Here is a 25,493-nt window from a genome sequence, read left to right as displayed (position 1 = left end):
CACAGTATTGCTCAGTAGTTTATATCCTTGCTGATTTTCTGTCCACTAGTTCTACCGCTGAGAGAGGAATACTGGTATCTCCTACTGCAATTGTGCATTTATTTCTCCTTTTGGTTGTTAGTTTTTGCATCAACTATTTCCTGTTGTTAGGTGTACACCTTTAGAATACTGTGCTTCTTGATGAACGTTCATCTTTATTCCCAGCGATTTTCTTTATTTTGAAGTCTATTTTGTGTGATATTAACATAGACATTCCTGTTCTTTTGATTAGTATTTTCATGATATATTATTTTTCATCCTTTTATGTTTAATCTGCTTATATTATTATATTTGAAATGAGCTTCTTATATATAGATACAGTTGGGCCATGTTTTCTTAACCTACTGTGACAATTTCTGTCTTTTAAGTGTTGTGTTTAGACCGTTTACATTTAATGTAATTACTGATACATTTGAATTCAGGTCTAGCATTTTATTACTTTTCCCCTTTGTTTGCTCCCTCTGTCTTTTGTTCCTTGTGTTCCCCCTTCCTGCTTTCTTTTGGGCCGTTTGAGTATTTTTTGAGTATTCCGTTTTCATTTACCAGCTGTGGTTTCCATTACGTCTCTTCATAGAATATTTTCAGGGGTTGCCGTGGGATTACAGTATCCATACTTACCCTCATCTACTGACATCAATGTTGTATCACCTTAAGTGGAACCTGGAAACCTCATCACCGTTCAGGTCGCTTTATTCTCCCCGTTTATGACACGATTGTCCTAACTGTTCCCTCTGTGTACACTGAAGGCCCCTTGGACGGTGTCGTAACTTTTGCTTTCAGCCATCAGACATAATTTTTAACTCAAGAGGACAGTCTACGGCATCTTCCCGACAGTTCCCATTTCTGCTGCTCTTCCTTCACTCCTGGCATCTCAGGCGTCCCCCTGTGTCATCTCCGAAGGCTGTCCTGTAGCAGTTCTTTCAGAGAAGGTCTGATGGCCACCAGTTCTCGCAGTTCTCCATCTGAGAACGTCTCTGCTTCACCTTCATCCTGAAGCACATCTTTGCTGGGTGTGTAATTCTGACTGGACAGCTCTCATATGTCAGCACTTGAAAAATGTGCCCCTTCCTTTTGGGCTGCATGGCTTCTGATAAGAAATTCACTTGTTATGGGATGAATTGTGTCCCCCTAAATTCATATGTTGAAGTTCTAACCCCCAGGACCTCAGAATGTGACTATATTTGGAAATGGGGTCTTGAAAGAGGTAATTAAGATAAAATGAGGTCATCAGGGTGGGCCCTAATCCAATCTGACTGGTGTCCTTATAAGAAGACATTAGGACACAGCCGGGCATGGAGAGATGACCATGCAGAGACATAGGGAGAAGATGCTGTCATCTATACATATGACACACGTATCATAACATCGCAGCCACCTTCTTTGTCCCCGGTTCCTGGCTCCCCAGGGCAGGACTGTAATCTTCCCCTGCCTTTCTGTCTTGGAGCTGGCCGTAAGGAAATTCTCTGACCTACCTTATCTGATTGTAGGTCGCAAGACCCCCATTTCAGGAGAGGCCCTGCCCCAAGCCTGGGAGGAAGGAATTCTGCACAGAAAGGCCGAGAAGAATGTGAACAAACAGGCCTCGCTGACCTTTCCACTCAGTCTATTAGAGTTAGATTGCACGCTTTTGTCCAATCCCATTTCTACATGGCTGTCCGTGCTTCAATCGTGCTCATGTTGTGAAGCTCCATAAAAATCCAGGAACACAGGGTCTGGAGAACCTCTGGATCGCTGAACAGGTGGCGGGCAGTGCCCCTGGGGAGGGCACGGGAGCTCCATGCCCTTGCCCCACACCTTGCCCTGTGCATCTCTTGTATCCTCCGTAGTGTCCTTTATAATAAACCAATAAACATAAGTACGTGTCTTGCTGAGTCCTGTGAGCTGCTCTAGCAAATTAATCGGACCTAAGGAGGGGGTCGTGGGAGCCCAGAGTTGCAGCCAGTAGGTCAGAAGCACAGGCGGAACCCCCTGGGGGCTGCAGTCACAGCGGGGTCCTGGGCCCTGAGCCCTCACAGTGGGGCCTGACGCTGTCTCCAGGTGGACCGTGGTGCGGCTGGCCTGGGTGACACCAGCTGGGGTCTGCGGCAGAGCTGGCCGCTTGCCTCTGAGGACAGTCCCCACAGCCCTGGCGGGAAGCGTGTCACCAGCGTGTCGTGAAACTGAATATGGAAAGTGAACCTCTGCCTTTTTTCCGTTCAGGTGGGATCACCTCTGTCTGGCGTTCGGCGCCTCCGGCCTGCGGGCGACTGTCCCAGAGGGTTTCGTGTGGCTTCGTTCGTGATCACTCCGCCCCCGTTGTCAAGTGCGCGCGGCCCTCGTGGCCTCCAGTTCTCGCTGGTGCTTCCTAGTCTCGTGTCCTGTGAGTGCTGTTGGTGGCCCATTGGAGCACCTCGGGGACAGCTGCCTGTGTCCCCGCCCGCCGGCGTCTGCCGAGCCCTTCCCCTGACGGTCAAGGTCTTCACGGTCCTTCGGGTGCTGAGTCGTTCTGGTTTGTAATAGTTTGAATCTTACTTTGTGAGACTCTGGGTCTTGCTCTTACCCTGTGGAGAACGTCGGTGTTTTAGCTTCAGCCTCGGTGCTGTGGGTTCGAGGCCAGTGGCCTCCTCAGAGCCTTTGGGGCACTGCCCTGGTCACGTGTGTGCCCCGCAGTGGTGGCTGTGGGAACGGGCCAGGCGGCCACTCAGGCCGGTTCTTTGGGTGTGTTAGGATGAGACACAGACACACACAAGCCTGAGCGAGGGCTGGAGGGCTCCTAACACCTTTGTGGGCGGTTTCCAGTACTTTCTGGCTCCCTGGCCCTCCAAACCTCCCCTTTCCAGACCTGGAGTCAGGAAGCTGGGGTGACGGAGGCCACAGAGGCATGGGAGATTCCACAGGTAGAAGAGGAACTGAACCATCTGCCCCTGGGTGCTGGGACAGGGCGGGGAGCCACCTGGGTCCATCTGGCCATTTGCAGAAGCAGGTGTAGTGCCTTCTCTGCCGTCCCCTCCAGCTGTGCTAACAGCAGGGGGCGTGAGCTGCCGCGGCTGCCCCACCACCCACAATGACATCTAGGGGGTACGTGTTCTTCATTTTACAGAACCAGAATCACACCTCAGTGTGCCCTCAGAAGCTCCCCCACCCCTCGGGATGTCCCCACGCGCTCCCTCCCTCCCCCACCTCAGGGGTCTGTCTTCCCAAGGGCTGGCTGCTCTGCCCGGGCACATATCTGGGCCATGGGACTAGCCAGGGGTGGCCCTTTGAGGTTGTGCGGCTGAGCCTGGACGTGCAGGCCTGGGCATCTGACCCAGAGTGCGCTGGCTCGGAGCAGGGCAGAGCAGGGGAACATGGGCAGGCTGGGCAGCGTCTGCCCCACTGTTCCAGCATCTCTGGGTAATTATGAAGCTGTACGTTCCAAGGTAGGTGGACAGGAGACACTATCAGTTTACGGTGTGACCTCCTCGTTCTAGACAGATGGCATTTGGGTCTCTTGCAGGCGCATCCGTACTTCCTCCTTAGCAACAAGCCTTGGGACCAACCTGCTCCACCCCCAGGACAGCAGTGCATGATCTGGCCATGCCCTGATGAATGGGCACCGTACCAACAGTGGGGCAATAAACACCCTTGCACAAGGCACCAGAGGGAGACCGCTGGCTCCCATGTTAACATTCCCCACATATTCACCAGCACAGGGTGTTAACATCCTTTAAATTTTTTGCCAAAGGAAGGGTGAGAATAAACACTGTTGCCCGTGTGGGCTGCTCCCAGCTCCTCGTCGGGCCGAGGCTTTCTCCGCGTGCCGCCCAGTCTCCTGTGACTTCACCTGTGCTATTCTCCTGATGACTTTATCTGTCCATCTATATCTAAACTTTTTACATATTGATGACCTTGGCCCTTAATCTCTCGCATGTTGTGAACATTTGTTCCCCAGCTGTCCTCTGCTGCCGCCTGTTAACATGCTTCAGCGGAGGTGGGTGGACGGCCCAGGCCCTGAGCCCAGCCTGCCCCGAGTCTGGCCACCCTGCCCTGTCGTGCGCTCCCCCTTGTTCTAGGTCTTCTCCTGGGTTCCATCCAGGTCTTAATGGCTCTTCCTCTACATTTCTCTTTGGTGGCTGTGGGCGTGAAGAATGGAACCTTTTAAGCCACACGTAAGACTCACAGTCCTTGCTGGGTCCGCTGACTCTAAGGACCATGTGGGGCAGGCCCTGTCCAACTAGAGACTGCAGGGTCCCTGTGGCAGGCAGTGGGAGGGACAGAATGAAGCAGACATGCCTGGGGTTGTGAGCTCAGACTGCAGGTGACGCTAACGTGCCTTCTAAGCAGTACGACGTGTGGGCACGTGGTGGTCATGAGTACCGTCCTGCTTTGAGAAGAGAGCCACGCTCTTATTCTGCAGAGTCAGCATCACGCACACTCCAGGCTGTGGCGACTTGTCTCTCGGATGGCATAACTGCCAGAGAGACTTCTGCAGCACAGGATTTCACGATGTCACTTTCAAATACTATGAGTAACTAAATAAGTGAAAGTACATGGACATTTGGTAGTTAGCCTAAATCCCTAAAACTTTACACAGATTGCCCTGGAAGCAGCTGCCGGGATGCGTGGCCCCCGGGCAGGGCTGCTTCCGTGTCCCCAGCACCCTGGCCATGCTGTGTGCTGGTGGCCACCTGCCCTCCCCAGCCCTTGTGTGCGCCAGCAGGCACCTGTTGCTCTGTCCCCCAGCCACCAGACAGGGAACTGGCTAGGCAGCCAGGCCTGGCTGTGCCCAGCAGCAGCTTGGACACTGGGGACAAGTGAGGCTAAGGATGTGGCCAGCTGGTCCTGTGGTCACTCTCTAGCCTCCAGCTGTGGCCACACGGCTGACCACATGCATAAGGTGGCCTGAGGAGGTGTGTAGCCCTGTCCTCAGTGTCAGGGATGGGGACAGAGGCAGCAGGGGGACGGGCTGTCTCTGCTCTCCCTCCAGGCTTTGCTGAGTCCTTCCCCAGGACCACATCCCCCATGTCCCTCCTGCCGCCGTGACATGGGTCTGCTCTTTTCCACCTCTGATGTCATTCTGAGAGCCCTGGCAGCCCAGTCTCGCACCCTCTCATGGTATGTGCCCTTGAAGGGGGTGATCTAGCGGCCCCAACCACCACTCTGTCCAGGCCCAGGTGTACAGGAAGCTGCTGCAGCAGTGACTTCAGACCAGCGGGCCCAGGGAGGGCAGAGACGACAGACCAAGCGGCAGCCGCAGCGGAGGGTCAGGTTTAATGTTCACTCTAAGGGATATCGTACATTGTTCAGAGCCCAGCCCCCACCCAACCCCTTTCTTGGACAGGGACACAGCCAGGTGCCCTCAGCCCCAGGCTCTGCAAAAGGGGGGCCTGCCCCCGAGCCCCAGCTATGTACAGGAGAGCCCACCCTGCTGGGCCTCAGGCAAGGCTGTGAGCCCCTGCCAAGTCAGGGGCCCCCACAGTGCACCAGCTACTTGGATCTCAGGCCTGGGGTGTGGGGTCCAGGCCACCATTGTAGCCACAGCGAGGTTCTTGCCCTCTGGGGCCCAGCACGTTTCTGTGCTGGGGCCTCCAGATGGAGACCCACAAAAGCCGAACTCAACAGCAGCAAGGAGAGCTGGGTGGGCTTGAAGGGGGTGGGGTGGGCTTCAACCCAGAGTCTCCTCTGAAAGGAGAGCAAGGCTGTGTCCTCCTCTCCGGCTGCCCAGGCTGCCCCCGCTGGGCCAGCACGGGCTGAGGTCAGAGTAAGCAGGGAGGTGGCAGGGAGCGAGAGCAGTCAGAGACACAGCCAGTGTAGACGGGGCCGCCAGCCCCCCAGACGAGCCACCCTGGTGCTGGTGATCAAATACGTCAGGGCTGGGGGGTTGGGGGTCAGAGAGGGTCCTGAACACACGACAGGCCGCTGGGCTGGGCTGTCTACACTGTAACTAGTAGCATAATGCTTAACTAGTTAACTAGTAATGCTGCTTCCCTTTGAATCGTTTCAGGGGTGTAGAAAATTGCACTTATTTCTATGAACCCCGTGGAGGGATTCTCGATGCTGCAGCCTCCAGGAGAGGCGGGGACGGGTCAGTGCCTGGCCGCCAAGTGTCCACTGGCCTCGGGGTGAGGCTCCTCCTGAGCCCCCCAGGGACTGTGGCTCTATGGCCCGTCGGTGCAGCAAGTACCAGATCCCACGGGAGAGAACCTGAGCAACGTCTGAGGGTGCCCTGAAGTGGCTCTGGGCAAGACCAGACCGCAGGGTCCTGGATGGCATGAGGCAGCCCAGCCCCAGGTGCCCCAGTCCAGAGAAAGTGGCCTGGCGGTGGCCGGGTGGTGGCACATGCCCCTCACAGGACGTCGTCGAGGTCCAGCAGCTTCGAGTGCTGACGGCTCTTCCACAGACGGTACAGCCGGAAGTCAAAGTACGTCTCGATCATCTGCTTCCCTGGGCAGAAGGGGCGAGGCGGGAGGCTCAGGCCTGGGGGCAGCCCCCGCGTCCCACCTCAGGGCTGGGGACCAGGCCAGGCTAACTCACCTTGGGCCGACAGCTCCAGGGGGGACTCAAAGGTGACCCTGTAAGGAGTCATGAGGGTCCTGAGGTTCTGGAACAGCTGAAAGAAGGGACAGGACCGTGAGTCTGGAGTAGACGGTGCAAAAGGAGGAAAAGAGGGAAGGGACAGGCAGCAGAGCCCACCCTCCTCTCCCAGGGCCCCCACAGGCGGCTGGGCACAGGGGATTCCCTGGGAGGGAGGCAGGGGGAAGGAAGGGAAATTCCAGGAAAGATGGGGGCCCCACCCTCTCTCTGTCCAGGCCTGGGGTCCCTGTACCTTCTCCCCATTGGGGTTCCCCAGAACGTAGCAGCCCATGATGTGCACGACGTTCGGCTCTGGGTTCACTTTGCTCATCAAGCGACTCAACCGCTTCCAGAAGCTGGGGGGTGGGGGTGGGGGTGGGTCACAGGCGGCCTCTGGCCCAGGCCCCCGTGGCTGGGGACGCAGGTGCAGGTGGGGGGACACGGGCAGGGGCGGGAGAGTCCAGGACTCCGCCTCCAGCCTCCCCAGCCCGGGCGCCCGCTCCCTCTCACTGGATCATGTCCTCTTCCTTCTCGACTTTGGCGAAGGTGGCCACCTTGTTCTTAAGCAGATAGAGGTGTCCAGGGCCTCCCTGGAGAGACAGCGATCAGGGCTCCGGGGTGGGCCGGGAGGCTCACAGGGAGGCGCCCGCGCACCGCAGCCGCAGGGCGGGAAGGGCGGCCCGAGCCCTACCTGGCAGAAGACCAGCATCTTCCAGATGCGGGCGCCCTTGTGGTACACGTTCAGCTTCTTCTCGATCTCCTCTGCGGACAAGCGGGGGTGAGCGCCACCCCACCCCTGCCCCAGGGCCACCGCGGCCTCTGCCCATGCTCCCTAGCCCGGGACCAGAGATCTGAGGCCAGCAGGACACATACCTAGAATGTCCTCGAAAGTCGCATGCTCATGGTCCTGGGGACACAGACCACAAGGCCACATCAGAGCCCCCTCAGACAGCATGCCCCAGCCACACTGGGGGACCGGTGCCCTGCATCGGGCAGCGGCACGTGGGGACACGTGTGGGGAGAAGGGCACTCACGTAGAGGATGGGGATTATGGAGGGGTCGTCCCTGCGGATGATGGTCGGGATGTACTCCGCTTTGGGCACCTTGGAGGAGATGAGCTGGGAAGGACGAAGGGTCAGCTCAGTGGCCCCCAGGCCCACCCCAGAGCCAAGGGGTGGGGAGAGTCCCAGGGTGCTGCCCTCATGCTGCCAGGCAGCCCCAGGGCGGAGCCCTGCAAGATGCCCCTGCCCTGCCCTGCGCCAGCCAGGCAACCCGTGGGGGCGCACGGTCCCGGAAGAGCGAGTCCGGCTCTCAGAGGAAAAGGCACAGAGGGGCACTCCGGGGTGCCAGGCCTCACCATGACCTTGGGTGGCACGAAGCCTTCAGTGTCACAGGCCAAGGCCTCCAGGCCCCTCTCGGTGTCCCAGTCCAGGTCCTCACAGGCCTCGTCCAGCGTGCAGTGTGAGCTCTGTAGGTCACTGCCTAAGGGGCAGGAGGGGTCACTGGGGCAGCGGACCCGCAACACCGCCTGTCCTGGCTGCCGCCCCACCGGGTGTGAAGCCAGCGGGAACCAGTGTGCAAGTGCCAGCTCCAGCCAACGCGCCCGAACCCCGGGACAGAGTGAGGTGGGCCCCTCACCCCTCAGGGCCTCCCAGGAGCGGCAGCGAGCACAGCCCTAGCGGCGCCTCCTACCCAGCGCTGCTGCAGCCCCTCGTTACCTCGCCTACGAGATCGGAGTTGCTAGAGCGCCCCTTTCACAGACGGGTAAACTGAGGCTCAGAGAGCAAAAGCGCAGAAGCCTCGCGACCCTGGCAGGGAACGCCTGCAAGGGGTCTGGGGACCTAGAGGAGTCTCGGAGGGGCCGGGCCGGCCTGCGCCGAGCACCTACTGTCTCGGGAGTCGTGGGAAGTGTCGGCCTTCGTAGGGGTGGGGTCGCTCCAGGACCGGCTGAAGCTCCGCTCGCGCCGCTCAGCGAACGCTGCAGGGAGAGCAAATCCCGTTAGCGAGCTGAGGCGGGGGACCCGAGGTCACCTAAGGCAGACTGCGACCTACGGGAGGCGGAGCTGGCTCAGGGGCGGGATCTGTGAACCCCAGGCGGGCGTGCGGGATGGGGGCGGAGCCCGGGCGTGCGGGGTGGGGGCGGAGCCCGGGAGTGCGGATGGGGGCGGTGCCCGGGCGTGCGGGGTGGGGGCGGAGCCTGGGTGGGGGGGGTGGGGGCAGTGCCCGGAAGTGCGGACGGGGGCGGAGCCCGGGCGTGCGGGATGGGGGCGGAGCCCGGTAGTGCGGATGGGGGCGGTGCCCGGGAGTGCGGGGTGGGGGCGGTGCCCGGAAGTGCGGACGGGGGCGGAGCTCGGGCGTGCGGGATGGGGGAGGAGCCTGGGTGTGGGGGATGGGGACGGAGCCCGGGAGTGCGGACGGGGGCGGAGCCCGGGCGTGCGGGATGGGGGCGGAGCCCGGGCGTGCGGGCGGGGGGCGGAGCCCGGGCGACACCGCGGCGGGCGTGGGCGGGGTCGGGAGGGAGACCAAGGACGGCAGGGGCAGGGGCGGGGCGGGGCGAGCAGGGCGCAGGGGGCGGGTCCTTCCTGGCGCTCAGCCCAGCCCAGCCGCCCGCGCAGCGCCGTACCCGCCCCGAGCCGGGTCTTACTCTGGGCCTTCACCCGCCGGCTGCCGACCATGCGCAGGTGTTTGCGGAAGTTCCTGGGGAGGAAGCACCGGGGCTGATTAGGGCCGCGAGCGGGAGCGGCGACCGCTGCCTACTTAGCCTAGGTCCTGACGTCACCAGTCTCCACTCTCGCCCCTTTCCGTGTGGGACGCGGATGACCTCTAACCCTAGCCCTGGCTCCTGCCTCCAACTCACCCACCACCCACCCGGCCTCTCCCCGACTGAGGCCCTTCCAGGGCTCCCCTTAGTTCCCAGAACAAAGGTGCAGGCCCTGGTGGTCCCTCAGGCCTTCTCTTGCCGGTACCAGTTACCTCCTCAGTGACACCCCACACTGAGGCACCCCGACCCTTCCATCCTCTTCCTGGACCCACGCACACCTTGAACCCTGCGGGGCCTCCCTTCTCAGGGGTCGAGGGTCCCTGCATCCTCCGTAGCAGTCAGCCAGGGCGACGATCCTATCTGCACCACCCCCAGGCCTGTCTGGGGCCTGAAGGTGCCCCCTACCCTGCTACTGTGTCCCTGGGCCACTTCAGAAACAGGTCCTCTCTTCTCCCAACCTTTGTACCCTGCCAAGGCCCAATGTCCAAATGGACAGACAAGCTTCCTGGACACGTGTGAGGCTGGTGTGAGTGGGGGAGGACAGGCTCTGCCAGGAGCCCCACAGATCTGGGCTTCCGGGTCAGGCAGAGACACGGGTAGCTGGCTGCACTCCGGCTGTCATGTGCCCTCAAAATGCAGGCCCAGGTGGAATAGCGCTCTGCAGCCTGGGCCACACAGCCCCTCCTGCCCGCCACGTCCCCAGAGCAGGGCCAGGCCAGTGGTCGCCAGCACCCTTCCCCCATCAGGTCTGCTGGGGCCAGGAGGGCCCAGGCCAGGCCAGCACAGCACAGACCAGAGATGGACCCTGGTGGCGAGTGGCTGGCAGGCCCTACCTCTGGATTACAGACGCGGAATCATTCTCCCGTTTCCGGCGTTTCCTCTCCGCGTAGCCCCTGAACACCCTGAGAAACCGCCGCAAGTCAGCACTGCCCTTGGCCGCAGGCAGGAGGGACAGAGACATGGGGACAGAGGCATGAGCAGACGGTCCAGTGGGGCGTCCGGGCTGCAGGGCCCGGCAGAAGTGTGGCCTGTTATACCCCATCCCGGGCCTGGCTCTGGCAGGCCCTGCTGTGGCCTCAGTGCCCGCTGGGAGCCAGGCCAAGAGGCACAGCACTCCCTCATGGTCAAGGCCCAGGTCCCTAGCCTGCCCAGAACTTTATGGGTGGAGGGTCCCCCCGGGGACAACAGCTGTGCCCTTAAGTCACACGGGGTACTTACGAGATGCTGAAGCCACAGTGGGAAGGGACAGCATGAGAGAGAAGACACAGTAAGTCTTGACCCCAGGCCTCCCCTCAGCCCCCTAGGGCCCCTGCAATTAGTTTCCTTCTTGTCATTGGGAGGGACCCTCATCCGTCATAGGGACCGCAGCCACCACGTAGGATGCCGGCTACACTACTGGTCAGCCCTGAGAGGGCAGTGGAAGCTGAGGTCACTGAGGCTCACACCACCAGGTGCTGTGACCTGGTCAGACGGGGGTGAGAGGTGGGAAAGTCCTGCTGCTGTGGTGGGGTGGGTGGGCTCCCCAAGGCAGTGTATGGGGAGAGCTCCTCTGGCATAGGGGCCACTGTGGCAAAGGGCACCTGCCTGGAAGGAACCTCGAAACAGAAAACCAGGCGTGTGTCAACGGTAAAGAAGAGCATATCCCCCAGGGGTCTCCTAAACTGTGATCACCTGTGCCGCCCTTGAAACAGAAGTAGGTTGCTGTTTGGGGTGCTTGTGAGGGCAGACACAGGCTGAGGAGATGGGGCAGGGGGCAGGTGAACCACCCCCACCCACACACCCACTGATGGCTGCCCTGGGCCAAATCCCCGGAAGATAGAACAGACAGACCTGAGGGACTGTGACGGTGGGGGTGGGGGATGGTGGTGGAAGGGCAGGGTAGAGAGGGGCCGGGTAGGGGCGGTGGGGACAGGGCACACGCTGTGGGACGGGGAAGAGCGGCCAGCCGTGCCTCCCAGGACTCGGAGCCTCGGCCTGACTCGCCTGGTAGACCTGGCAGGGCAGGTGCGCGGAGGCTGGCAAAGGGCCGTCAGTATTTCCTGAGCACCAGGAAGAGGCACCGGGCTGACCCCGTGAGGCAGGCACACAACTCACGCTTGCATAGTTGTGGTTGCTGTCTGGAAGCTGAAAAGGTTTTCCTTGGGGAACCAGGTGCGGATGGGGACGTCATCTGAAAGGGACAAGGAGGAGCAGTGACTGGTGCACTGGGAGCTCCTGAAGCCTTTACCCCTCCCCTCCGTGGGGAAGGGGACACTTCTGGGCCCAGGGGCTCAGCAGCATCCATTAGAGTCAAGGCAGCAGGGAGCCCTGGCCCTCTCCGGGTGGGAGGAGCCTCCGCACACTCTGCCCACCCAGCTCTTCACACACCCCGACGGCTCAGAAGCTCAGTGACTTGATGCTTTGGTTTTCTTGTTTAACTCTCCCTTTGGTTACCCATCCCTTTGAAAGCACAGTCGGTCTCCAGGGGTGCCTGGAGAAAAGGTTTTTCTTGTCTCCCTTGTGTAGAGGGGCTCTGGGGCCTTCTCTGCAGCCCTGACACTCTGATGTCAGCCCAGCCAGAGCCTCTGCTTCTTGGGCACCTCCAGCAGTTGGAGGTCCTCACTGAGGGTGGAAACCAACTTGCTGAGGGCCAGCCCCTTTGGCCCTTCCCTGATGCCCAGGCATGGGGCTGCTGGACTGTTCCTGCGGAGCCTCTCTGCAGGGCAGAGCAGCTGTCAGACACAGCAGGCCTCGGGGGGCCCCCAAGCCACATGCACAGCTCAGCTATCCTGGGGAAGGGGCTCAAGGGCTGGCTGGGCCCAGACAGTTCTCCAGGATTCCCCAAGGGCAGCCTGGTTTTCTGACTCGCTGCCATGTTTTCTGCCTATTCATCCCTTGAGATCTTCCCAAGCCCCCTCCTCGACTGACCTGGTGCTGACAGCGTCAAAGCCGACCACGAGGCCTGGCAGAGCTTTGCTGAGGAGCTGAGGGAGGCCACAGCTCGTGGGGCTTGGGGAGGGGGGTGGCGGCAGGGGACTGGGGGCCTTAACCCTGAGTTGCCTGCACACCATGACCTGCGCACCCTCTACCTGCTCCCTCCAAGCCTCACAGTGGCTGCTGCTGTCAGCCCCTGGCACCAGCATGCCACCCAGACCTGCCCACGCCCCCGGACAAGCCCCCTCACCAGACACTCGATCCACGCTGTACATCCTCTCCAGCTTCTTTCGGGGGCCAGAGGCCTCGGGCAGGGGCGCCTGATCCAGCCCAAAGGCCCGAGGGGAAGGGCCCGGGGCCAGCTGGGCACATCCGGGACACTCTTTGGAACCCTGGCGGCTGCCTGCCCAGCTCTGGCAGGGCCTGCTGAGGTCCTCGCGGCTGCCTCCTGGGCTGGCACGCAGGGGCTGGCTGTGATGGTGAGGGTGCCGCTCCCGCTGCCGCCGCCCCTTCACCACTGCCAGCTCGATGGCCTCAGCCTCGGGGCCAGGCAGTAAGGCTGGCTCCCCGGAGATGGTGTACACGCGGGGCTGGGGGCCCTCGCCGGCCGGCTTCCCGCTGATGGCCTCTTCGGAGAGGCTGCCCTCGTAACGGCCGTTGGAGACCAGGGAGAGGCGGCGCTTGTTCTGGGGGGCTGGTTGCATCTCGGGGGACCCGTCGTGGCCAGAGTAGGCGTCAGCCAGCAGGTGGTCTGGGGAGAGGCACGGGATGAGCCTGCAGCCCACTGGCCCTGCCTTCCCAGGCTCTCGGCATGCCAAGGCAGGGGGCACCCAGCGGGCACCCGGCCTGATGTGAGAAACTGACGCTTGTCCAAACGCTACTCCTGGAAGCCTCCGGGAAAGATGTTTCCAAGCGGCTGCCGGCTCCTCCCACCCGGGCCTGAAGCCCCTTGTATGTGCGTGGGGGCGGGGTGACAAGCTGTGCTACCTGTGCACGACCGGGCGTGGGGGCAGGAACAAGCAGGCCACCCCAGCCCACACTCGCACGGTTTGCCTGGTGCCAGCTTCTCCCCTCCCCCTGCCAGCTGGCCCCCAGAGACAGTGGTGCCAGCCCCGGGGGGTGCCAGGAGGCCTGTTGCCATGCCAACGGCCCAGGCGGGGTGGGTGCCATGGTGACGAGTGGTTCAGAGCTCCTCCTGGGGCTCCGGGCCAGGCAGGGCAGGGGGCAGAGGAGCCGGTGCGGCAGGGCATCGGGGACCACCCGCAGCCGCTGCCCCTCGTCGCACCCCGCCCTGGACCGCCTCCTGCGCCCTCACCTGCGCCGTTGTGGTTCTCAGGGTGACTCTGGGACAGGTACTCTCCAAACGCTCGGGCAGCTCTGCAGAGCGGACACGGGGCGCGGTCAGCACAGGCAGGGCCCGGCCGCCGGCAGCGGCGAGACCCCCAAACACGGGGCCGCAGCCAGAGCCCGGGTCCCCACCCCCGCCAGGCCCTCCGCCCGCCACAGGGAGGCGTCGGGGGCGTCAGGTCGGCGGCCGCTCCCGCCCGGGCCGCACTCACCGCACTTTGGCCGCCACCGAGGACATGGCCTCGCTCCTCAGCGCCCTCCTCCGCGAGGCGGCGGCGCCCATGGTCGCGGCGGCGGCGGCGGCGCATCCCCGGCCTCAGCGCGCGCCCCGCGCCCGCCGCCCCCGCCGGGGCAGCCGCGCCGCTCGGGGGGCCGCGCTGGGGGTCGCGCCCGCGCCAGGGCCCCGATGGCCGCGCCGCTCCGCGCGTCCCGCCGCCCGGGGACAGCGCGGCCCGCACCGGGGGCGGTGGCTCCGCCCGCCGTGACGTCACGCGCGGCGCCCGCCTGGCTCCGCCCCCGCGCGCGGCCCCGGGCCGGGAAACTGAGGCCGGTGGTCCCCTCAGCCCCGGGCCCTCTGGACGGCTGCGCGGGGACCGTGGGGGCCCAGGGCGGCGCTTCTTCCTTCTTTTGCAGGCGACCTGGGACCTGGAGCAGGGGAACCACCAGGCCTGAGGGACTCGGGGCGTGTCTTGGCTTTGGGCGGACCCCAGTTCCCTCCAGATATGGGCGCCCCGCCTGCCTGGCCTGAGGTTGGCACCGTGGGGTCTCCCAGCAGAGGGGTCCTGGAAGGAGGTCAGGCCACCCCCCCCCCCACACGCCACACTTCAGGCACTTCCTGGTGGTGCTCTGTCTGCCACAGTGACCTTGGCACCAGGGACAACATGTCCGACACACCGTCAACTCATCTTTATTACAAGGCAAGCAGCAGCATCACAGAGGCTTCCAGGGGGTTCACAGGGGCATGCACAGCCCCCCAGAACTGCTGTGTGTGGGGGGGCAGGGTCCAGTGCAGAGAAGAGGCCCAAAGACTCCCCAGCACCGCACAGGGCCCCAGACAGATGATGGGCACACTGGCAGCTGGCCCCGGGACCTTCCCGCCTGCTCTTGTGGATAGGGCTGGTGAGGAGGCTTCCCAGGAGTTGGCAGGAGCCACAGTCTCGGGGACAGGCCCACAGATGATGCTGGGTCTGGGGGCATCAGAGCAGAAGCCACTATCCATCTTGACCAGAGAGCCAGGGGCATGAGGAGTCCTGGGACGGTTTTGGGAAAGCCAGGCTGGGGTGTTGTTGTTGGAGCAAGGGCTGGTCCTCCTGGAAGCAAACCACAGACATTCAAGGTGAGGAGCAGCCGGGACGGCCAGATCCCAGAGGGCTGACCCCAGGCTGGGGTTCCCGGTGGTGCGGCATGGCTAGAATGTGGAGGGCTGCAGGAGGGGGCAGCCAGCCCAGAGCCAGGAGGCCAAGGGCAGGCCCTGCTTAGGGCCCTCAGAGCAGCTCACCAAGCCAGAGCCCAGCTTGGCCAGGGTGCTCTGGAAGTCGGCGTACGTGTCATCCTTGGGAACACCAAGGAGCTCCTCCTCGTACTCAGTCTGGTAGTCAGATTCATCTGAAGTAGAGGAGAGGGTCACGTTGGTCCCCTCCCTGAGGACAAGGGCCATGCCAAGCATTACTGAAACTCAGAGGCAGAACATGGCCACAGACCCCCTCCCCCTGTGGCAGGGATCCCCCATGCGGTCCCCCAGTGCAGGGCCACTGGAGGATCTGCTGCAGGTGACGCAGAAAGGCAGGCATAGCAACCTAGCCTGCTGCACACCATGCCTGGCTGTGTCACCCCTCATGCCCCCAAACCCCAGCCCAACACGATGTAGCCTCCAAAAGGACAAAGGGCAGGCAGACGCCCCTCACCCCTCTCAACCAGGCCCCCCAGACTATGCCTCCATGCACAGAGGCTGCAGTGCTAGGCCCAGGTCCAGTCCCTACAGTGCCTGGGGTGCCCTTGCCCAGGGGCAGCCACAAGGGCATCTCTCAGGTACGCCATCAGGAGAGAACATGCTGTTCTGCTGCAAGGAGGGCCACTGGCTGACAACCCTGGTGCAGGACCCCAGCTCAGCACGATGGCTCTGGACCCAGCCGTTTCTGGCCCCGGGCCTCCCATAACAGGCGGCTTCACTCCCTTCTGCTGCGGGTCAGACAGGTGGGCAGCAAAAAGTGGCTCCCACCCCAGTCTTTAGTGTGGTTGGGGGTTTGGGGAGAATGAGGGGCAGAGGCCTGGGTGGCCCAGGGTTGTGACAGTCCCATTGCTGTGGGGACAATTGAGCTGGACAGAGGCTCGGTGGGGTCATGACAGAATGGGGGAGCACTGGCCGAGCTTCCTGGCCAGTGGGGCCCGAGTGTGGGACACTTCCCTGAGGGCAGGAGGGGAGGGCAAGGGCCTGTGGGGTGGTGGGGACAGAGCCAGCCCAGCCTGTCCCAAAGCATCAGGAGCCCACCTGCCGCCAGCACCCTCAGCTCCGCAGGCCCACATCCCAGGCGTCTGCGTCCAACTCACCATCCACCATGGCAGCCTTGGTGGGCTCGATGCGAGATACAATTTTGGCCAGGTCCGTAAAGGAGGCGTTGGGGCAGGTGAGGAACTGGGTGGAAGTGGAGGACAAGCACATTGCGCCTTGGAGGATGGAGAGACACACAGGGAGCTCTGCCCGTTCCATCCAGGCAGCCCGTAGACACATGGCCCTGCCAGGCCCTGTCCCGCTCCTGTGGGGGGACCCCTTCCCTCTCTGTGGCCCTGGCCTGTGGAGGTGCTCGAGCCCCCAAAGTTGGGTGGAGGGCATGGGAGTCCACCGGCGTGCAGCCAGGGGGGGACGCTGGGGCAGAGACCAGGAGATGGGCCCCCTCAGAGCCACTGCCTGCCCTGTGTTCTGGCCAGACCACAGGAGTTGGGGGAACAGAGTCAGGGGACTGAAGCTGTAGGCCCTGCGCCTCGTGCTGGCGGCCAGCAAGGGCAGAGGGCAGCACGCAGCACTCACAGCTTGGGCCTTCATCTTGCTCGTCCCCTGCCGGTCCTGCAGCATCTTCTCCAGCACGCCACTCCGACCCCAGATGTCAAACACTGTGTGTCCATGCTGGTACCCCACTTCCTGTGTGTAGGGGGAAATACAGGAAAACAGTCAGGGTCCCTCCGAGATTCAGAGTCTTGCTGAGCATTTGACGTAAATATGCATGTGAGCCCAGGTGTCCTGGGTTATCGGCCTTAAGTATAAAGGACGAGTGGCTCTGATCCACGGTGCCTCCCTGCCCCTGCGATGCCCTGGGGGGGTGGGGCATGGGGAGGCAGCTGCAAGCTGCGGAAGACTGAGCTCATGTCATCTGCCAACAGCTCCCAGGATCTTTCCCAATTACCTAGCTCGTGAACCTGCATGTGAGGGGTCTGGTTACCGAGTCTGTACAATAGGTTTGAAGGGTCTGTAGGCCCTAACCCTAGCAATACAACCGGCTACGTCAGCAGAATTCCGACAATTGCCATAGCGCGACACTGTGCACACCCAGGTCCCCCTATGAGGTGAGGGAGCCCCCCACTTCCTGTGCTGTTGGAAGGAGGCTGGGGTGGGGACAGCCACCAGAGCTGGCCCCTGTGGGTCTCCTGCCCCCTGCAGCAAGTGGGTGACACGTACGCAGATCTTGCTGAACTTGCCAAAGTCCAGGGTGCCGTAGCCATCGATGGGGGGACGCAGGTACTCGCAGTACTCGCTGCTCTTCACCGCCTCTAGCTGCCGCACGCAGCACACGTAGGCCAGGCACGTCTGAATTTCCGCCATGTTCAGCACCTGCACGGAGCAGCCGCCTGAGTGTCCTGCCCTGGCGCCTCCCTCCCCAGCCCACCCTGGCTAGATCCACCTGTCCTCGAACAGTGTGCAGGGGAGGGGCGGGGGGCTGAAGGTGCACTCTGAATTCTGGAGCCTTTGGGCCTGTCCTCCTTGTCCCCCTTCCCCCAGAGCTGGTCCCAGGGCCTGGGCAAGGGTGGTGAGTGACCCCAGACCTGCTGGACTGGGGGCACCTGGGAGGGGCTCCCACTCCCTTGCCCACAGTATGGAAGGAGAGGCGCGGGGGCTGCAGGATGAAGTGGCAGGGGCGTGGCCCAGCCCACCCGGCACCACCCCCACCTTGACTTTCTTGGCCAAGGGGTTCCAGCGTTTCCACAGAAGCCACCACCCAGACAGTGCATCTCCATAGTTGGTGAGGTCCGTCTCGTCCCGGCTGCCCACGTCAATGGCGATCACCACCTTTGCCCCCATGGACCTGGCTACATCCGCTAGAGAAGGAGGCAACCCTGGTCACTGGGATGGGCACACAGCCAGGGGATGCGGGCAGTGCACAGGGGGATGAGGCCAGAGCCCACCTTGCTGAGCCCTAAGGGAGCACTGCTCCTTGAGCCCGGACCTGGGGGCCACGGGATCTCCTCTCCACTGTCACATGGGCCTGTGGAGGCAGAAGAGCCACGTGCCCCAGCTCTGTGGGTAGCCGTAGGCACAGAACTGTATTCTGGACCTTTCTGACCACATGTCCAACAGGTGACAGGTGTGGCCTCACCTACACCTGCAGGCAGTTAGTGTCCAACTGTGGACACAGATGGGACTTAATTGCTCCTGCTTCCTCTACTTGGCCTTTGTTCTGTGTGCTGCTGAGCTAACAAACAGAGCCATATGGTAGAGGCACATGGTGCCTGTGCCCGTGTATGTGTGCGCACACATGTGTGCATGTTCTCAGTGCTGTACCAGGCCCTGCTCTGATGCCAGCCTGACATTTTCCCTTGGCATGCTCTAAAGAAAACGTGTGCCACCCGGCCTTCCCAGAGCGGAGGCGGCTGAGGCAGGGGCCCCGGGGCGGTGTGGCTGAGGCAGCCCTGTGTTCCCCCAGCCACTGCAGTACCTGGCAGGTTGTTGATGTAGCCCCCGTCCATCAGCAGGTGTCCATCTTTGGGGTCGCAGAAGGGGGGCATGTAGTCCAACAGGGACATGCTGGCATGCACGTACCTCCCCAGAGAGCCTGGGGAGAGAGCGGTTGAGAGTCGTCTGCTGAAAAAGGGGCCAGGAGGAGCCTTTTGTTTTCCAAGGCAGGTTCCTGCCCCGGCCCTGGGGGTCAGGGTCCCATCTCAGCCTGTCCTGGACCTGACAATGCCACACACTGAGTGTACCCTTCACCCCGCCACGACCGAGCCTGTCCCACCTGGCTTTCTGGGGGTCTCCGCTCCAGGCCTTGTCCCTCCCCCTCCTGGCAGTGGTGTCCATGCAGGAGCATCCTATACCCTGTGCACAGATTTGCCTGTGCCTCTTGCCTCCTTGCAAGACCCTGGTGCCTTCCCTGACCTCACGGAGCCGTGGGGCTCCCCTCCTGGTCATGCCTTGCATGCCCAACTTGACCAACGTGTGCCCGCACCACTGCTGACCAGAGTGGGGGCTCTCCCCATGGCTCCCCCCATGTGGGAGGAGGTGCTCACCGTCTGTGTGGACCCTCATGGCAGAGGCTGTGATGTCGGTTGTGATGGCAAAGTAGGGGAGCCACAGGTCCTGCAGGGGGCACAGGCTCAGAGGGGTCCCTTTGCCCCTCTTCCCCACCCCTGTGGGGGGGCCGGCCCAAGCTGTTTAGGTTGGGGGACAGTGGGATGAGGAGGGCACCGTGGGGAGCTGAGTGTCGAGACTCAGGCCAGGCGCGGCCGGCTGTGGGCTGCTGAAGGGGGCCCCTGCTGGAGCCAGGGGGTGCAACTCGATCTGCCGGTCCTTGAAGACACTGAAGATGCTGCTGTTGAAGCCGGCTCCGGAGAACACGGATGTGATGGGGTAGGTCAGGTCCAGCATGGCTTTTGCCATCGATGTCATGTCCTGGGGGCACACGCGGGGCCTCTGCACATGGGCTCACACCCCCACCTGTGGGACCCTGCCTGGAGTGGGGGAGCATGGGCGTGTGCATGTGTGTCCAGGAGCCTCCTCAGGGACCAGGCCTGCCGGGGTCTCAGGGGTAGGCATGCTGTAGGCTGGAGCCCCAGCGCAGGCACAGAGGCCAGTGGAGGCCCCCAGGGCCTGGAAGCTGGGACATAGCCCCGTGCTCTGTCCCTTCTTGACCCCCGGCAGGTCTCACTCCTGGGCCTTGTTGGATCTGCCTGCTCAGTAGGGGGAGCCGCAGGTGGGGCTGGGGCAACGCCCAGCACAGGACCACCACTGACAGGGTCACGGAGGACAGCTCAGGGACCACTGCCTCAGCATGCTGAAGTCCTCAAATCTGGCCACGATGACCAGTTAGACACAGATGGAGATTTCTCCAGGAGAGCCAGGAGCAGGCCCCACCCAGACACTCCACTGTGGAAACACTCCATCAGGGTCCCAAGGAGGACTGGCCTGCCAAGGAGCCCCTCTCACAGCCCTGGACAGAGCGGGTCTTGCCCAAGCCCTGCTGTCTCTTGGCAGTTCCCTCTGGGTGGGCCTGAAGCCCGTCCTTTCTTAGCCAGGGGGGAGCTGGTTCAAAACCCTCAATGAGTGGGACCCAGGACTGGCTCAGCCCAGAGCTGGATCTCGAGCCCGGCCTCTGACTTCTTGGGGGAGGGGACAGTGAGGGGTCCTCGCTCCACTGTGCATCAGACTCGCAGGACACGCCTGGGCAGATGAGCCCAAGGCCTGTGCTCTCAGTGAGGGAACACATGGGCTCCTGGACAACAGGGCCCTGAGTCCACTCCCGAGGAGGTCTCTGTCCAGCACCAGAGGGGTCCATGGAACCTCACCAGATGGTCCCCCCACCACCACCTCAGCGCAGCGGGCACATGGCCTAGCACATACTCAGGATGGCAGGGGAACAGCCCAAAGCACCTTGACCGTTCCCACCTCTGGTCCCCCAGTGCCAGACCCACAGGGGATGGGGAGGGAGAGGATCACCTGCCAGCCCTCAGCCAGTCTCCTTGGCCTGTGACTAGACGACCCTCTCTAAGGCACCTCCTGCCAAGGGAGTGCACTGTCCCCTGCGGTCACTGCTGCGTCAGTCCCAGCTCCCTTTTGAGCAGCACTAAGGGGAGACCAGGTGACTCCCTACAGGGAAAGAAACATTTCTGGAACAGATGGGAGTCGGTGGCAGTGTCCCTGGGGGCTTTGGAGGAGCAGGCAGTAGCGCTGGCCACGCGAGTGCAGCAGAAAGCCTGCTCCGAGAGCTTCTGCTGCATGGAGGATGACAAATTTTCTTTTCTTTTTAAAGGGAGAACACAGATACTTTTGATCCCACTCCCGGATCAGCCAGGGCTCCGCTGTGTCCCACAAAACAAGCGCAGCACTGAAAAGGCAACTGCAGCCGCGCCTGGGGGCTGGGAGCCACCCGCGCCCCACTCCTGGGGAGCTGTTCTGTTTTCTCTGATTCTGTGTCTGATATTTCAGTCCTGACATCCATTCATTACAAGGCCAGACCACAGCCAGAGTAGTTTGCATCTTTCTGTGGTTCAGAGCCACACCTAGTCACCTCCTTCTCTAAGTCACATCCCGATCGGTTGAAACCTCCCCTACATCAGCCCAGGGCCAAGTACCCTGCCACTAGGGACAGGCCCTAGACCCAAAGCCCACGAAATTATTCAGTTGACTGGCCCACCCTACACGGCTTGCCCTGGCTGGCCTTGCCTCTGTGGCAGACACCCCAGTGGAGACGCTGGCCTAGGCCTTCCACTTGCTCCTTTCTGCTCCTGACCAACCCTGGTGCCTCCTGGGCCCTGCAGCTGTGCCTCCCGTTTTCAGGGATGTGGGTGACGGTTGGCTCCTCTTTCAATGGCACTGGACTCCCTGCCTCCTCCCTCTGTCACCTTCATGAGTTAAGACCCAGGGACAAACCAGACCAATCCCACCACAGCTGCCCTCCACAGCACCACCACAGACCCTGGGGCTGCAGCCAGAAACTGGAGGGCACCTGCTTACCTCGGCCCACTGCTTGGCCCGGATCCGCATCTGGCTGTAGCTCCTCTCCTCAGAGTACAGGGCACCCATGAAGGCCCCAACGGACGTCCCTCCGACCATGTCCACAGGGATGCCGCACTCTGTCAGGGCCCTGAGGACGCCCACCTGGGCGCAGCCTCTACACCAGCCAGGAGCACAGAGCAGGCAGTGAGTGCCGCCTCCAGGGGTCTGCCTGTGACCCACCCACTCTTCAGTGCCCAACTCCTACGCAAGCCACAGATAATGGGCAAAGGTGCTGAGTCAGAGGGAGTTTGAATGCCATTTAAAGCCCCTCTCTATGGAGGTCCCGCAGGGCTGAGAGCAGGGAAGAGGGCGTGCCAAGAAGCCAGCATCAGGCCTCATCTACCTACAAACACCTGCTGACTCCAGCAGGGAATCTGAGAGGCTGTGGAGCTGAACGGGGCTTTTGCCAGTCTCGGATGAGGGTGGGGAAAACTGGAAAGAAGGGGTCCTAGAAAACGCCCCGAAGGGCAGCAGCCCAGAAAACAGACCTGCCTTCACAGGGACCAGGAAGCCGCTTCTAATTGCTTCAAACCTGACCTGAGCTTATCACTCAGACTCAAATGACTGCTTCCATCTTTCATACAGAATGTCCATCACCCATGAAAAACTACCAGTCATATGAGGAAAATAGACCACATGGCCATAAACCAAAAGAAAAAACAGACAATAAAATTGGACCCAGAGGGAACCCAGATAAAGACACAGGCTTTCAAAGACTACACTTAAAATGTTCAAGGCATCAAAGGTGGAAATCGCCACAATGTCCGTGAACAGGTGAGGGTAAACAAAGCCAGATGTGTACACACAAGGGAGTATTATTCAGCCTTAAAAAAGAAGGACATTCTGACGTGATATAGCATGGATGAACCTTGAGGACATCATGCTCAGTGAGAGAAGGCAGACACTAAAGGACAAATATTGTATCATTCCATGCACGGGGACCCAGGACAGGCAAATTCACAGGGATGGAAGGTAGAATAACAGTCTTCAGGGCCTGGGGGAAGGGAGTTACTGTGAATGGACTGAATTGTATACTCAAAAATGGTTGACATGGTAAACTTTATGTCATGTTTATTTTAACACAATAAAAAAGAATCACATCTGATATCACCATGAAAAACTAAATACTCAGGTATAAGCCTAAAAACAATTCAAGGAATTAAAGACAAGATTAATAATTTTCACACAGAACTGGAAACTATAAAACAGAATCAAATGGAAATTCTAGAAGTGAAAAATATAATAACTGAAATGAAGAACACAATGAATGGATTTAACAGCAGACTATACACAGTTCAAGGGAGAAATGGTAAATCATAAGATGGGTCAGAAGAAAATATTCATTGAGTCATAAAGCTTCAAAAGAGGGCTGGCCCGTGACTCACTGGGAGAGCGTGGTACTGATAACACCAAGTCAAGGGTTACGATCCCCTTACCGGTCATCTTTAAAAAAAAAAAAAAGATAAAGCTTCAAAAGGATGGAACATGTAAAATATTCTTTCACAAAATTTATAAAGGAGCTTAGGAAACACATGGAATCTGGCACAAAGGACAATTTGTAATTCAAGCCCCAGAAAGAGAGGAGGAGATGGGACAGAGCACTGTGTAGAGAGATAATGGTTTGGCATTTTCTAGAACTGATGATGGACATGAAGCCTCAGATTCAAGAAGAATGATAAATCCTAAGCATAAATCGAAAGAAAGCCATTCCTGCATTGCTGAAAATCCAAGGCAAAGGAAAAAAATCTTTTACACCAGCCTGAGGAAAAAAAGACACATTACAAACTTCAAAGGTGCAACCAAAAGACAGAGAGCTGACTCTTCCATCCTTTGAGTGGTTGTGACAGAGAACATGTATTTACTCTTGGCTCCTCAACAGTGTCTGCTGGCCCATAAGTTTGGAAAAAAAGAACGGTATGAATAAATGAGAGTAAAATTAAGGCAATAAAAAAGGTTAGAGCAGAAACTAAAGAACAAAAAACAAACGTGATAGAGAGCATCAGGAAAGCTGAAAGTGAGTGCTTTGAAAGGACTGATTCGACAGACACCACGGAGGTGGCAGTAACTAATAACTAACATCAGCAATGAGAAGGGAACAGCAGCACAGATGCCTCAGCCAAAAGGCAGGAAGCAACTGTGAACAGCTTCATGCCGGGAGCAGGAAAATTCAGATAAAACAGGCACATTCCTAGAAAAATACAATTTACCAAAGCTGACACAAGAAACAGATAATCTAAACAGTAGGGCAACTATTAAAGAAATTGATTCTCTAACTTTTAAATCCACACAAAGAAAATCTCATGTCCAGATGGTTTCACCAGTGAATTTTACTAAACATAAGCAAGAAGTAATACAAATTTTACAGATAGCTTTGCACAGAAGAGAACACCAGCACACGGCAGAGATGTTTCGACAAAGGACAGCTTCCATCCAAGCCCACTCGGATCCAAGCTGAACCTAGCAACCTGCAAACAGGACCACACACCATGACCAAATGGGCCTATCCCAAGAACACAATGCTAGTTTTTGTTTGAAAATCAATGTAATTCACACACTAACAGAATAAATCTCAATAGATTCATAAAAAGAACCATTCATGATAAAAATTTAGCAAACTAAGAACAGAAGGGAACTTCTTCAGTCTGATCAAGGGCATGTACAGAAAGCCCACAGCCGAGATCATACCTGGTGACGATTCCACACGCTTTCCCCTAAGCCTGGGAATGAGGCCAGGGCGCCCACTCTCACCACTTCTATCCGACGTTGCATTGAAGGTTCTAACCAGCACAGTAAGGCAAGGAAAAAAACCCCAAAGGCAGGTATGTACATTGGATAGAAAGAGAAAATACTGTTTTCTTCTCAGAAAACATAACTACGTACATAGAAAATCCAAAAGAATCTACAAAAAAGCTACCAGCATAAGTGAATTTAATTTAGCAAGGTTGTGAGATATAAGAGCAATCTATAAATATCAACTCTATTTCTATATACTTGCAAAAAACAATTTGAAAATGAAATCTGAAAGAAGCCATATATAGTAGTTTTAAAAGGCCCCTAAAATACTTATAAATATACTTAACAAAAGATGTGCAAGACCTCTGCACTGCAGACAACAAACCCCTGCTGAGAGGAACTAAAGTCATGGGGAAGTCTGCCACGACCACGGTTGGAAGGCCTGACACTCTTGAGGCCTCATTTCTCCCCAGATGAGCTGCAGGTGCGATCTATTCCCCATCAAAACCTCAGTGGGCTTTTTTCTTTTTGGAGACACTGACAAGCTGATCCTAAAATTTATGTGGAAATACAAAGGCCCTACGATAGCCAAAACAATTTTGAAAAAAAGACTGAAGGAATTACATTACTTGTGTCAAGATTCACTCTAAAGCTACAGTGATTCAGACAGTGCAGTCCTGTCATTCAGGATAAAATGCACACAGACGAAACAACAGAGTCCGAAAGCAAACTGGCGGTTCTGTAGTCGCTTGATTTTCGACACAGGTGCCACAGCAATTTAGTAGGGAAGGGAAGGTCTTCACGAATGGTGCTGGAGCATCTAGACAGCCAGGTGGGAAAAAATAAACTCCCACCTCACACCATTCACAAAAATTAATTTGAGATGGATCATAGACCTCAATATACAAGACAGAATCTTTAAGCCTCTGGAAGAAAATATAGAATACCTTTGTGGCCTTGAGATAGGCAAGTGCTTTTAGAATACCAGAATTAACAACCATAAACACTTGGAAAATCATACTTCTTCAAAATCAAAAGTGGTCCCTCCAAAGATGCCACTAAGAAAATCAAAAGCCAAAGACTGAGAGACAATATTATTAACAACTATATCTGGCAAAAGACTGGTATTCAGAATATACAAAAAACTCCTCCCACTCAGTAACAGAGGATGAACAACTTAAAAATAGGTAA

At 59.1% G+C, this 25,493-nt stretch overlaps 2 protein-coding genes across 4 annotated transcripts in view; both read right to left on the bottom strand.

Annotated features, from left to right (window-relative positions):
- Positions 1 to 5,297: 5,297 nt before the first annotated feature.
- Positions 5,298 to 13,894, bottom strand: NSMF (NMDA receptor synaptonuclear signaling and neuronal migration factor). Of its 3 annotated transcripts, none has more exons than XM_063081628.1 (15): positions 13,804 to 13,894; positions 13,560 to 13,621; positions 12,495 to 12,995; positions 11,426 to 11,501; positions 10,165 to 10,233; positions 9,215 to 9,267; positions 8,459 to 8,548; positions 7,928 to 8,052; positions 7,605 to 7,688; positions 7,444 to 7,477; positions 7,262 to 7,332; positions 7,081 to 7,160; positions 6,824 to 6,926; positions 6,532 to 6,607; positions 5,298 to 6,441 (listed from the first exon to the last, which is right to left on the bottom strand). In XM_063081628.1, the coding sequence occupies exons 1-15, from the start codon at positions 13,872 to 13,874 to the stop codon at positions 6,344 to 6,346; spliced, it is 1,593 nt and encodes a 530-aa protein (XP_062937698.1). In that variant the 5' UTR covers positions 13,875 to 13,894; the 3' UTR covers positions 5,298 to 6,343. The 3 variants fall into 3 exon arrangements, with proteins under 3 accessions (XP_062937698.1, XP_062937699.1, XP_062937700.1); XM_063081630.1 differs by having other exon boundaries at positions 6,326 to 6,433; XM_063081629.1 differs by lacking the exon at positions 10,165 to 10,233.
- An 834-nt stretch (positions 13,895 to 14,728) lies between these two features.
- The window catches only part of PNPLA7 (patatin like phospholipase domain containing 7), a 74,646-nt gene continuing 63,881 nt past the window's right edge, over positions 14,729 to 25,493 (bottom strand). The window contains 10 exon segments of the mRNA XM_063082551.1: positions 14,729 to 14,901; positions 15,090 to 15,196; positions 16,139 to 16,223; positions 16,617 to 16,727; positions 17,262 to 17,414; positions 17,751 to 17,899; positions 18,517 to 18,633; positions 19,085 to 19,154; positions 19,263 to 19,466; positions 21,528 to 21,684. Of these exon segments, the coding sequence (XP_062938621.1) occupies positions 14,803 to 14,901; positions 15,090 to 15,196; positions 16,139 to 16,223; positions 16,617 to 16,727; positions 17,262 to 17,414; positions 17,751 to 17,899; positions 18,517 to 18,633; positions 19,085 to 19,154; positions 19,263 to 19,466; positions 21,528 to 21,684 (1,252 nt within the window). The 3' untranslated portion in view covers positions 14,729 to 14,802.

This window comes from Cynocephalus volans, chromosome 17 (assembly GCF_027409185.1).
Source record: "Cynocephalus volans isolate mCynVol1 chromosome 17, mCynVol1.pri, whole genome shotgun sequence".
Taxonomy (NCBI): domain Eukaryota; kingdom Metazoa; phylum Chordata; class Mammalia; order Dermoptera; family Cynocephalidae; genus Cynocephalus; species Cynocephalus volans.
Note: the sequence above shows the minus strand (reverse complement) of the source record. Positions and strands in the feature narration are given on the sequence as shown.